Source organism: Panthera onca, chromosome A3, assembly GCF_046562875.1.
Source record: "Panthera onca isolate mPanOnc1 chromosome A3, mPanOnc1 haplotype 2, whole genome shotgun sequence".
Classification (NCBI taxonomy): Eukaryota; Metazoa; Chordata; class Mammalia; order Carnivora; family Felidae; genus Panthera; species Panthera onca.
In genome coordinates, this window is record NC_138341.1 from 115,080,249 (window position 1) to 115,094,442 (window position 14,194).

Below are 14,194 nucleotides of genomic sequence, written 5' to 3' on the forward strand. Positions count from 1 at the left end.
TCACTACATTATTGGTTTTTCTGTTTAAAGAGATTTAAATAATTAAAAAGTGGGGTTCCTGGCTGGCTCAGTCAGTGAAATGTGCAACTCCTGATCTCAGGGTTGTGGGTTTGAGCCCCACATTGGGTGTAGAGATTACTTAATATAATCTTTTTAAATTAATTAATTAGAAAGCTGTATATGTTTATGTATTTATTCTTTCTGGTGCTCCTCATACCTCTGTATAGGGCTGTATTTTCGTCTGGTATCATTTTCCTTCTGGCTAATTTTATCGGATGTCAAATGGAAATTTTACCTTACTGGGTATTGGATATTTCTGTATTCCTATAAATATTCTTTTTTTAAAAAAATATCTTTCCTTTTAAGAGACTCTTTTCTTTTAATGTTTGTTTATTTTTGAGAGAGCGTGGAGGAGGGGCAAAGAGAAAGAGAGGGAGAGAGAATCCCAAGCAGGCTCCGTCTGCACTGTCAGTGCAGAGCCTGACATGGGGCTCGAACCCAGGAACCATGAGATCATGACCTGAGCCGAAGTAGGATGCTCAACTGACTGAGCCACCCAGGCACCACACTGTAAATATTCTTAAGCTTTGTTTGGGCATAGTTCATTTTTGTTGGTAACAATTTGTGTTTTTGGGTCTTGCTTTTAAAATTTATTTGGTGGGACCAAAGCAGGGCTATTTATTTCCCACCACTCAGACAAGACAGACCCTTCTTCTTCTTTTTTTCTTTCTTAAATGTTTATTTATTTATTTTTGAAAGAGAGAGCACAAGCAGGGGAGGGGCAGAGAGAGATTGAGGAAGACACAGAATCTGAAGCAGGTTCTAGGCTCTGAGCTGTCAGCACAGAGCCCTATGTGGGACTCGAACCCACAAACCACGAGATCATGACCTGAGCTGAAGTTGGATGCTTAACCAACTGAGCCACCCATGCGCCCCATACTTTTTCTTTTTTTAAAGTTTATTTATTTTGAGAGAGAGAGCGAGAAAGAGGGAGCGGGGGAGGGGCAGACAGAGGGGGAGAGAGAGAATCCTAGACAGGTTATGCACTGTCAGTGTGGAGCCCAACGTGAGACTCAAACTCATGGGCCTTGAGATCATTACCTGAGCCGAAGTCAAGAGTCAGAAGCTTAACCAGCTGAGCCACCCAGGAGCCCCAAGACAAGACCTTCCTGAATACTCTACCCAAAGCCCCATGAATTGTGAGGTTTTCCAGTATGGCTGAGGAGCAGGTACTGTAACCAGCCCCATGTGAGCACCTGATACTGTTCTCTCTAATCCTTTTGAGTGGTTCTTTCCCTGATCACTGATCAGTATTTTGCTGAATACTTGAGAGGGCTCTCTACAGATCTCCAAGAGTTTGTGTTTTGTGTTCTCTTTCTCTCTCCCTTCTCCCCTCTCTCCCCCTTCCAGCTTTGTCTTCTCTGGTACTGTGTCTCCTGTGAACTCTAGCCACTTTGGTCTTTCTAGACTCTTAGCTCTATCTCGTCAAGTCTGGAAGCCTGCCAGACTCTGCCTGGTTTCTCTCCCTGCACAGAGGCCTAGGAAACTCTCAAAGCAATAAACTAGGGGAGTTGTCACCTAGTTTATTTCCCATCTCAGGGATCACTGACCTTTTTTTACCTGATACCCTGTGTCTTGAAAATCATTTCATTTTTCTTAAGTAGGAGGTTAAGTTTTAGGTAGTCCCTACCATTTTATCTTGGCTGGAAGCAGAAGGAATATGGATTTGGATCCTGACTCTGCCAGTTATTCACAAGCATTGAGAGGTTAACAAGTTACTTAATCTCTCCAGCTTAAATCTCCTTATCTATAAATGGACTAAGACTAATTCCTTATTGTGAGGATTAAATGAAGGAATAAAATACAAGGCTGCGAACAGGTGTTAGCTCAGGTATGTGTATAAAGAACTCAGGATCAAGGTTCGAGGTCCATCCACCCATTTGGAATTGAGAAGAGGAGAGAAAGGATCCAGAAAAACCCAAGAATAAATGATTATGGGAACCAGAGACCCTCTAGGGTATCTTTTTTTTTTTTTAAGTTTATTTATATATATTTTGAGAGAGAGAGAGGATTAAGGGGCAGAGAGAAAAGGAAGAGAGAGAGAATCTCAAGCAGGCTTCACACTGTCATCACAGAGCCCAACATGGGGCTTGAACTCATGACCCATGGGATCATGACCTGAGCCAAAATCAAGAGTCAGACGCTTAACTGACTGAGTCACTCAGGTGCCCCTCTAGGGTATCTTCTAAGACTGACAGGAGAGAGCCATTTCAGAGAGAGGAAGTCAGCAGTGCCAGAACTTACAAAGAAATGGAGAGTGAGGGCTTCTGGCTTTACATTCTAACTGTAATTATCTCTTCTTCCTGGATGATGTGTATGAATGACATTTGTGGCTAGTTGTTGAATACGAATGCTGACTTCCTCTCCCCAGCTGGAGCAGCTGAGTTCAGATGCCAGAAGGAGTCTCTGATTTTTCTAGCACAGTTTGTGAAACCAGTTGAAAGAAATACTGCTAATTTTATTGGACAGAGAAAACTTCATTATGCAAAATACTCAGGAAATGGAGAATATTGATGTTAATTACAGTTTCAAGATCACACAGGGTCAATCAGAAGAAACCTTTGTATTTGTTTTAATCAATTACTAGAAATTTCAGAACTATATAGGTTCATATATTGTTAGAGCTGGAGGAACACCTTAGAAGAAGCATTTAATCCATCCTTCTTATGTCCTTGATGAAGAGTCTGAGCCCTAAAAGGGGCATTGCTCAGGGATGTAATTTGATCATGGCAGATTTAGCTCTAGAAGCTAGATCCATGATCACAGGACCCATGTTCCAGGTTCTGTCTAGACATAAGTCTTCTCAAGAGTAGTGGAAGGAGCACTGTCCCAGGGGACAGGGTACCTGGCTTGGATTCTTCTTAGCCATTACCTCTAACTTTGTGACTTTGGACAAGTTGTTGAACCTTTGGTTGCCTGTCTTTAGATTAGGAATAACCTTAACTGCCTGAAGGTAAGGGATTGTTCCAGATAACTCGTAACTGTTTACTCCAGACCTAAGATGAATGTCTAGTGTTGTGGGGTAGTCAGGACATGTGTATGAATAACATGGCCATGTATATGTTAGTGGAAAGTGGTGGGCACTGAGGTGAACTAGAGAGTGTGTGCCCTTTCTAAAAGGATAGCTGCTACTTAGTTATGTTGGATTGTTGCCAGAAAAATTGCAGTATCGAAAGGAAGCCAAAAATCTGGATATTTGTGTGAAATATGTAACATTCAAATTTATGTATTAAGACATGGGACAACTAAGACATATCTGTGGGCTGCACGGGTACTCAGTTTCCGTTTCTGACAGCTGCTTAAATAAAATTCTGTGCCCTGACCAGCATACAGAAAAGAACCTTGACCTAGGATCCCAAAGCACAGGCTGTCTGACTGTGGCCCTCAATAACTAAAGGCAGATCACTTTCCTTCCTGGGATCCTAGTACCCCCATCTGGCCCTGAGTTACCCTTGTCACAAGAGTTACTCTCTGGATGTTTGCTGTGTCTGGGAACTGAAATGGGGCTTCTTCCTGCCTGAATTGAACCCAGCTGCAGCAGAACCCTGAAAAGCCATCAGCTGCCCTTTTTGGAACAAAAGGGAGCAGCCTCACAGGCCTTTGCACTGCTACCCTGGGTGGACTTCCCTTGGCCATCTTTTCTTCTTGCTTATGGCCTAGGCCACTCCCACTGACCTAGTCTGGAACAGTCTATTGCTTACTCTGAGTCTTTGCTACTTCCCCTCAGATGTAGTCACAAGGGGAGGTCCTAGGCTCACTGTCACTTAAACAGGCCCCTGGACTCTGGTTTTAAATTTCTAGGCATTGGGGCGCCTAGGTGGCTCAGTTGGTTAAGCGGCCGACTTCGGCTCAGGTCATGATCTCACGGTTCATGGGTTTGAGCCCTGTGTCGGGCTCTGTGCTGACAGCTCAGAGCCTGGAGCCTGCTTTGGATTCTGTGTCTCCCTCTCTCTCTGCCCCTCCCCCGCTCACACTCTGCCTCTCAAAAATAAATAAACATAAAAAAAAGAGAAAAATTTAAAGTTCTAAGCATCATGGGGTGCCTTGGGGTTGTGAGTTTGAGCCCCATGTTGGGTATAGAAATTACTGCCCCTCCCCTGCTCATGCTCTGTTTCTCTCTGTCTCTCAAATATAAATACACGTTTTAAAAAATTAAAAAAAGAAATTAGTTTAAAAAATAAAATAAATACAAATAAAGTTCTAGGCACTCCACTGGGAGTTAATACAGGAAAAAAAACATAAGCAAGTGACAGAAGTTTGAGAAACTTTACCAAGTTCTTATAGCTATGGTCCCTGGGTCTTCTAGAATATAGAGGGAAGGTCATTTTAGGTTCTGGGGAAAAGATCTAGAGGATATTATGGGGTGAGAGGACAGAGGGCAGAGCCCACTGGCCTCAGAAGAAATGACAGGGCAAAGTTGGGCATTATGAAGTACCCCCATCTCTTTTCCTTGTGTCAGTGCTATTAGGGGCACAGAAGTGTAGGTTCCACTCTTTAGGAGCATGTGGTCTAGGGAAGACACAGGGCAGGCATGAGGGAAAAGATATTCTTTTTTTTTTTTTTTTTAATGTTTATTTTTGAGAGAGAGAGAGCACATGTGAGTAAGGGAGGGGCAGAGATAGAGGGAGACAGAGGATCCAAAGCAGGCTCCATGTTGCAAGAGAGCCTGATGTGGGGCTCAAACTCATAAAATGTGAGATCATGACCTAAGCCGAAGTCAGACGCTCAATCAACTGAGCCACCCAGGCACCCCGAAGCAGATATTCTTTAAAACAGAAAACCACTCATTACAATCTCCCCATTTATGTAGAATTGCCAACCTAAATGCAGAGGAGCTAATAAAATGGTTGGACTTTAGCACATGTGCCTTTAACCAATTTAAAATCCAGTAGGAAAAAAAAAATTGTCTTTTCAGCCAAAGGCTTTTACTGCCTACCCTCGTGGATTACCAATTAGTCAAGTGTTTCTGGGCAGACTGAGCTGCCTCTGGATGCCTTTGGTGCCAGGCTACTAGCTTGTGGAATCTGTTGTGTGGGGAAGGCACAGGAGGCTCTCAGATCCCCAGGCTCAGGCAAAAGCAGGCCACCTGCCTTCTCAGTGCAGGGTAGATAGATGTTCTCCATGGAGTAAGAACACACTCTTTGCAGATAGGCAGCCTGGCATTGATCTCAGGCCTCTCACTGTGTAACCATATGACTTGGGCAGGTGTTAAACTCTTTGAGCATCAATTTTCATATCGGTCAATGGGGCAATAACAGTACCTACTTTATAGTGTTCTTGGGAGGATCCAGTGAACATGTAAAGCACACAGTCATGGTGCCTGGCACCCAGGAAGCCACTTATAAATGTTAGCTGCTGTTCTCTATTATATTTTGCTCACTGATCCACAGCTGCAACCCTTTCTTGGAGAGACGCACTGGGCTAAGGGGAGGAACAGGATAGAGAAAAGAAGACACAGAGATTCCCCCGAGAGAATGTCAGGCATAGGCAAGGAGAGAGAGGCAGAAATTTAAAGAAATGAGCAAGATGGAGAATGCTCGCATTTATTGAGTATTTTCAGAGAGATTATCTTTCTCATTCATCTTTGGGGTAGTGTTATCCATTTTCCATTTGATGAAGAGGTGAAATTACTTACCGCAGTCCAGTGTCAGAGCCAGGATTCTGCCACCAAGCCTCACAGTCTTTTCTTTGTGCCCCTTGCCACTACACATCAACCAGGACCAAGGATGATGAAGCTTATGTTGGCTAAGTAATCAAGGTGGTTTTAAATTTTTTTTTCCCCCAAGCTATCCTTTTTTTTGGAGGGGGGGAGTAGGTGGTGATCGTCGTGGTTCTCTTTCTGTTAAAACAGGCTCTGAGAATTCCTGCAGTTAAGAATAATACCAATGACCACTTATTAAGCACTTGGCATGTCTGGCCCTGTGCCAGGTGCTTCACAAACATATCTCATTTTAATCCTCACAGTGATTCTATGAGATGAATATTATTATCTGAGGATTAGTGAAATTCAGTAATTTGCTCAGAGTTTACTTGATAATGGAACTGAAACTCACAGCTGAACTGCTAGACTCTCTAAATGACCATGTTAACTTGACATGACCCAGCATTTCCTGAGCTTGTTTGAAGGTGTCTTATCCTGCCTTTATCTGACTTTTGCAGAACATATTTTCTATGTGCTGTTTAAATGATTTGGAACAATTTGATACTCTGTTAGATTGTTGATTGGGGGACTTATTTCTTTCATCTTTGTCCCGTTAAGCAGATAAGGGGCTTCTCTCTGTCTCTCTAGGATTTTTCCTTGCAGTGAGTACTGTACTCCCTGTGTGTTTGCTGATGAAGTCAGCAGGGTTTCAGACTCCACTTTCCTGGTCATACACAAGTACTTATTTTACCATCTCTAAATGGAGTGCATTAGCTCCAAGCCACGGAGAGCAAATTAGGGGAACGGAGAGATACATCACAGAGAAGGAGCCTGCTCTGAAAAATGCTGCCTGTACCTCTCGCCTGTACTCTAGCTGTGTGGGCTTAATAAATACAACATTCCAAGGCTTTTGCAGGATGAGGCCCTCTTTTTCACAGGTGAGCCTGAGATATTGAGTGATGATGATGAACACAAAACAGCCTCTGTTTGGGCTTAAAGGCACATTTGGGTTTCTGAGACCTTTCTGTAGCCCCTGTAGACCCAGGCTATTGCTATTCCTGCCACTTCTATACAGGGTAGAGAAATGAGAGCCCATCCAGGCCCCTTTTTCTGCAACTGTGGACAGGATCCACAGCATCCATGTAGGGAAAATATTATGGAACCAGGAAGATGTTACACCTTTTTTCCATTAATTTTTCTTTTTCTTCTAACTGGGGACTTAGGAGAGAATATTGGTAGCTTTATTTATTTTTCAAGATTTTATTTTTAATCTCTACACCCGAGATGTGTTCACACTCACAACCCCAAGATCGAGTTGTGTGCTCTACCGACTGAGCCAGGCAGGTGCCCCCAGCATGAGCTTTTAAATGAGGTTTGCAAAGGGCAGAATTTGGAAATTGGATGGAAGACCATTAGGAGATTGTTTTCCTTATGGTGGGGAAACTGCTGGTTTACTTGTAGCAACTTGATTTGGAGATAAGAGAGTCAAGGTGGTAGAAAGAGCCCTGGCTGCAGACCTGGGTTCTGGTTCTTTCTTTAATTCCCTATATGATCCTGACAAGCTGTGTCACCTTTTCTGGGCATCATTTTTTCTCAGTTCTCTAATGAGACAGGTTGGACATAAGTATTTCTGTGAGTTCTTCAAGCATGCAGCCTTCCTCCTTTTGATGCCAAAGTTGGAACTCATTTGGTCGGGTCTGGTGGGACATCTGATGCCATGGGGTGCGGGATGCTTACTAATAACCATCCCTGAAGGAGGATGGCTTTCTTTGACATTGGTGATCAACTGGGTTGTTTTGACTTTGGGTCTTTTCTTGCCCATATACACAGGGTAGATGACAGGTAACCCCAGCCGTGACTAGTGGCTTAAAGGCCAGATGTGGTTTTCTTGGCTGAGGGTATCCTGAACAACTGAGGCTTTACTCATGGGCATGATGAGCAGGGAGCATCTGAATGATGGCTGGAGGCAGGCAAAGCAGGGCTCCCTCAGCTTCACTTAGCTGCCTGCCTGCCAGTAGCCCTGCCATGATCAGACTGCTGAGTGTTCTTCAGAATTCCCACTTAGTGTTGCATCTGTGTGTAGGCGTCCTCTGGAGTATGTTTGTGTTTGCTGTGTAGTTCATGCTGAGAGTGGGAAAGGAACTGCATTCTCCTCCTTCCCTCCTAGTCCGTGTATCTTTTGCTTGATGAATTCAGATGTGGAATCTTGGGTCTTTGAAAGGACTGTAGACACCATCATTCATTCATTCAGTGAGAGGTTATTAGTAGGCCCTCCTTCCAGCCATTGCCTAAATCTCTCTGTATTAGTCACTAAGCATACAGTTACGACTTTTTAGCATCTGTAGAGATGCTCTGGGCTCATGGCCCCTATATTGAATGCCCCCAGATCAGAACAGGCAAACTTGCCCTCCTTAGCAACTCTTCAAAGAGAAGTCAGATCTGCCTTTGCCTAAGAGAAAGGAGCATCCTATCTAGTTGTATTGAATTGATGTGTTCTCCGAAAATGGTTTCTGTACTGTCACTAGCAGGTGCCTTACAGAAGGAGTTTCCAGTCCTGGGTGAATGCATTTTCAACTGCTCTCTTTCATAGGGTATCTCTTCTGTATTTTTCCTCCAAATAGCTGTTTAGAGTGTCTAATGAAGCAACTGTCTGGAGACCAATGTTTATTTCAACATGGTTGGAGTTGTTTTTGCTTCAGCTTTCAGAGCCAATAAAGCTGGTTATTAGATTCTGTAATTGCTGCTGTAATTACTCTCTTGGAACCGGCAAAGGCATAATTAAATATGGAGATTCCAAGGACTATTTTTTTCCATCTAAAAGCAACCTCTTTAACTTCTATTGGCCTGAGTTAGATTTTAGTTGTTTGTTGTGTTGTTCTTAAAATTTTGTTTTATTTTAAGTAGGCTCCACATCCATTGTGGGGCTTGAACTCACGATCTTGAGATCAAGAGTCACATTCTCCACCAACTGAGCCAGTCAGGTGCCCCTAGATTTTAGTCGTTAAAGCTGCTGTGCTTATGAATGACGCTAGGGTTCTTTGGCAGAAAAGGGATTTCTTTGGACACCTCTTTATTTGGTTTAGATAAACTCCTTGTTAACCCAGTACTTTTTTTTCCCTTTACCCCCCATTTTATTGAGATATAATTGACTTAACATTGTATCAGTTTTAGGTATACAACATAATGATTTGATGTATGTGTGTATTGTGAAATAGTTACCACGGTAAGTTTAATATCCATCACCTCACACAGTTGTTTGTTTTTTCTTGTAATGAGAACCCAGTACTGTTTTTGTTTTTGTTTTTTAACCCAACCGTTAGGAATTTAGAGACATATAAAGTAAGACATTAAGAGTCAGCATATATTTATGTAAAACATTGTGTTTGGCCCTTTAAACTTTGGCTACTTATAGAAGTAAATTTCTGGGGGCACCTGGGTGGCTCAGTTGGTTAAGCCTCCAACTCCCGGTTTTGGCTCAGGTCATGATCTCACTGTTCGTGAGATTGAGCCCCACATTGGGCTCTGTGCTGACATTGTGGAGCACGTTTGGGATTCTCTCTCTCCCTCTCTCTCTGCCCCTCACCTGCTCATGCAGGCACACACTCTTTCTCTCTCTCTCCAAGTAAATAAACATTTGGGAAAAAAGGAGAAAAAAGAAGTAAGTTTCTGTGGTCAGAAATAAGGTTGGGATGGATGATATTTTACTTTTAAATGTAACTATGCAGGAAAAGTGGCACTTTGCTCCTTTAATTTGGCCTAAGTTATACTTCACCACTGTGCCGCACTGTTTCTAAGATAACAGAGTAGTTTAAGTGCTGTGAATATTTATGTTTATATATCTTGTAGCCCAAATGGTGACCCCATGTCTAATTTCAAGATTACTTTACTCATGAACCATGTATGAAGGGAGAAAATGAATTAAGTACCCCTTCTCTTTGAAATTTTTAACTGGTTGAGAGGTACACACAGGATTAGATTGGGATAGATAAATCAAATGTCCTGCCAGACACCATCCTGGAGAGTTTGCTACATGGAGAGGAAGAGACTGTGTGAACCCTGCAGGCAGAATGGGAACCCTGGAACAAGGCTCTGCTCAGGCCTTTTTTCCAGTCTCAGGACACACTTTTCAGTGAGAAGAGAGGGTAGGGCATGTGATTATAGAAGTTCCTGCAGGAGGAATGCAGGGAAAGAATCCTGCCAAATGGTCATTTTAGCCAGTGTTTCGATGAGACGTTATCATTTCTCCTTTGAGTCAGAAGTACACAAGTGATAAAATGTGGATGCATCACACATGAAGAACCTTTTGCATAAAATATATGAAAAATTTAAATACAGATGAAATTAGAGATTCGGTTTAATACGTATGAAGCACTTACTATGTACTAGCCACTGTGCTGGTCTGTAAACATGAAAAATATAAACATTTCATTCATGGGGGACCCTTGCTTACCTCCCTGGTATGTTTGGGTATTTGCTTCCATATCATTTATCGCTTAGAGAAGTTTAGAAGTAGGGTGGAGATCAGAGAAATGTAAGATTAGCATGTAAGGAGTCACTGCCAATTGAAAATCTAGTAGAAAAAAAGTTAAAGCAGTTCTAAATCTGTGATGTTAATAGGGAAAGAATAAATTTGATTTTAAAAATCAGAATGTGGGGCACCTGGGTGGCTCAGTTGGTTAATTAAGTGTCCAACTTCGGCTCAGTCACAATCTCACAGTTTGTGGATTTGAGCCCAGCATCAGGCTCTGTGCTGACAGCTCAGAGCCTGGAGCCTGCTTCGGATTCTGTGTCTCCCTCTCTCTGCTCCTCCACTGCTCATGCTCCGTCTCTCAAAAATAAATAAACATAAAAAATTTAAAAAAAAATCAGAATGTATGGGGAAGTTGGTGCTAAACCATTCGTGGACCACCTGCTTCTTTCTGGGTTGGGGTTTTGTATGTAGCAGAACAGCTCCCTCACTGCCATCTGTTGAAAGTCAGCCCTCAATACAAGAGTTCATTAAAAAGAAGAAGAAGAAGAAGAAGAAGAAGAAGAAGAAGAAGAAGAAGAAGAAGAAGAAGAAGAAATTTGTTTTTAAACTGAAAACAAAACAAAAAAATCAGAATGTAGCTGACTGTATAAAATCAAGGCCTCTGCTATACTCAGGGCACCGAAAAGCAAGGCAGATGTGTCATCTCATTGTTCATGCTTAAGAACTGTCCCAGTGTCACTTGCCATCATTCTGAGCCTGTGTGGGAAGAGCAGAGGCCTTGGGGTTTATGCTCCAATCTCTTTGTTAAGTAAGAAGGTGGCCAGGACTGCCACAACAATCTTGTTTACTTACCACACAGCAGCCGGTCAGACAACCTTGTTCACTTTACTCATGAACATGGCAGACAAGTTTTTATAGGCTGGGGTATTCCATGGGTGATGGGGATGGCTGAGGTGGACCTGGGAAAGAGGCATCTGTGGTCTGAGAAGGTTTGAGAATCATTTGTTTAGAATGTGTCTGAGTTTCTGTGGAAAGGCAGCATGGCACTAAAGAAAACACAAGGAAACAGCTCCGGGCCCTGAGCACTTACATACCAGGAGATCTTCCCTCTGTCGTGATGTTCAGTGGCAAAGGGCTCCCAGAACCTGACCTGTGGTGAGAGCCCCAGTCCCTTGCAGGATCTTACCGGCTACATTAAATCACATGGAGGCTTTGTCTTCTGGGTACAGGTAGATGTTGAGGGTTTTTAAGCAAAGGAATGATGTGGTTGGATTTGCACTCCCTCTTCTGTGTTTCCACGGTCTCCTTGACACTCTTTGCCGGACTAGATGACTCCTCCAGGGCAGGATCCTACCTTTTTCATTAAATGCGAGGTGCAACAGAATGGCAAAGCATGGACTTTGGAGTTCCGCACTTGACTTAATCTCTTATGTCACTTACTACCAGGTAACCTGAGTTTGAACCTTAGTTTCCTCCTCGGCTAAAAAGGGTGGTCTTTTTTTTTTTTTTTTTTTAATTTTTTTTTAACGTTTATTTATTATTGAGAAACAGAGAGAGACAGAGCATGAGCATGGGAGGGATAGAGAGAAGGGGAGACAGAATCTGAAGCAGGCTCTAGGCTCTGTGCTGACGGCTCAGCACAGAGCCTGACATGGAGCTTGAACTCACAAACTGCAAGATCATGACCTGAGCCCTGAGCCAAAGTTGGACGCTCAATCCACTGAGCCACCCAGGTGCCCCAGAGGGTGGTCATTTCTACCTTAAAGAGTTGCCGTTTTGTGAGGTACTTTTATAGCATGTATGACTTAGTATTAGCAGCTGAAGGGGTTCATTCAGAGGAGTCTTGGGGACACCTGGGTATGACTTGAAGTCATAGGCCATTCACACAGAAATCAAGGGAAATAGGTTGAATGGCTTGTCAGCATTTTTTTTTTTTTTTAATGTTTATTTTTGAGAGGGAGGGCGCGCACATGGGGGAGGGGCAGAGAGAGAGGGAGACACAGAATCCAAAGCAGGCTCCAGGCTCTGAGCTGTCAGCACAGATCCCGACACAGGGCTCAAACTCATGAACCGTGAGATAATGACCTGAGCTGAAGTCAGACATTTAAACGACTGAGCCACCCAGGCGCCCCATTTGTCAGCTTTTAAGTAGGCACATTTCATTGTTCTTCAGATTTTTTGCCGTTTTTCATTAGCCTGCTTTATGCTTTGGCTGGAGGAATTTTCCTGGTGGTTTTGTTTGCTGCTTTTAGAGGAAGTGTGGACTGCTTATGTGCAGGCCAAGGCCATTTTCCCTTGGCAAATGGTTTTAAGGATGTAATCCTAGGCTAACAGGGAGCATGAGTGAAAGGAGCATGGAACCTATTCATGTGACATGTGGAGAAACCACAGCCCTGTAGGGAGGGCAGTTGCAGGTCTCTGAGAGCCCACCAGAGATGGCTGTGGTCTGGAACTCAGGGACATGGGGAGTGTGTGTGTGGGTGCATAATATGTGTGTCCGTATGTGTCTAAGGCTAGCGCTGTCCAGGCCAAGGTAGGGCTGGGCAGCTTCCCGGACCCAGCCCATTTCTTATGTTTAAGTCTGTGGTGAGCCTTCTTTCTGGCTTTGATAACCATCTAAGATGTATACTAAAGATACTTTCTGGTGGAAAGCGGGGAGACAGTAAGGGGAACAAAGCCCGGGTTGAGAGTAGGGAGATATGCTTTTGGCTCTTGCTCTGCCGCAAATGCACCTGGTCAAATTGCTTACCCTGACTGGATCCAGGAACCAATGATCCAGGAAGCATAGACAGATGCGTAGACAGAAGCATAGACATGCCAGGAGGCATAGACAGATGATGACATTGACTTGACCAAATGGTCAGACTCTAGATTTGTCCCTGATAGGGAGTTCTGTCTTTATTTTAGTTGTGTTTTGTTTTCTGTGATAGAGAATGCTATAGTAACCATCTTTAGGCATGAGGATTTTTGCTTTTGTTGAATACATTTCCAGAAGGAAATTACTGGGTCATAGGGCAGGAACATCATTATGGCTATTGCTATATGTTGCCATGTTGCTTTTCAGAAGCAGTGTATCAATTTACAGTTGTCAGCTATGGGTGAGAGTGCATTTTAACCCCAACTGGTCCAGTATTTAGTATAGTAATTATTTATTGTTTTTATAATTTAGTTAGCATAAAATGATACTTTAAAAGCTGCTTTATAATAATTAGAGGTGCTGTTTTCTGGGTGTCCACTCTGTTTAATGTTGTGCTAGGTGTTTACATATATTATCTCATTTACTCCTCACAGTGGACCTATCAGGGAGGCACAGTAGCTCACCTAAGTCTGTGAGCTGGGGTTTGAACCTAAGGCAGTATGGCCTCAAAACGCAGCCTCCATCTGGGTGCCTCTCCATTCTTTGATTTGTGGGGTGTGGTTACACAGTGTGAACTTTTGCTTGTGTGCTTTGCTGCATTTTGAAGTATGTGAATTTTGTATAGTTTTTTTAGAAAATTGAATGTGCTCTTTGCATAGAAGAGATTATTAACCCTGTGTTAGAGTGAAAGCAGCAACTGAGGTGCGTCTACTATAATTAGGGAGAAGACTCAAGTGAACTCGAAGATATTCTGATCTGGGCTCTCTGAAACCCTATTTTCTCCCCCCATGCAGCTGCCCTCCAGGCACTGAAGCGCAAGAAAAGGTACGAAAAGCAGCTGGCGCAGATCGACGGCACACTATCAACCATTGAGTTTCAGCGAGAGGCCCTGGAGAACGCCAATACCAACACGGAGGTGCTCAAGAACATGGGCTATGCTGCCAAGGCCATGAAGGCTGCGCATGACAACATGTACGTGGTCACCCACTGGTGGGGTGGGCACCGTGTGGCAGGGCAGTGCTGGCCCTGGAATGCCTCAATCCCAGGACAAGGCCTTAGGCAACCCCTTGACTTACCCATTCAAACATCTGAATTTGTATTAATTTGCATTCTTTTTTGGAACTCCTAAAATGGATCCTGTATCCTGTTGCCTATAGAAGCAGAT

The 14,194-nt window shown here is 43.3% G+C and overlaps 1 protein-coding gene across 2 annotated transcripts in view; it reads left to right on the forward strand.

Annotated features, from left to right (window-relative positions):
• CHMP4B (charged multivesicular body protein 4B) overlaps positions 1–14,194 on the forward strand; it is a 52,978-nt gene that overhangs the window by 33,594 nt on the left and 5,190 nt on the right. For both annotated transcript variants that reach the window (XM_060615950.3, XM_060615959.3), the window contains exon 2: positions 13,824–14,001. In XM_060615950.3, coding sequence (XP_060471933.1) covers positions 13,824–14,001 — 178 coding nt within the window. The remainder of the gene's footprint in view (positions 1–13,823; positions 14,002–14,194) is intronic.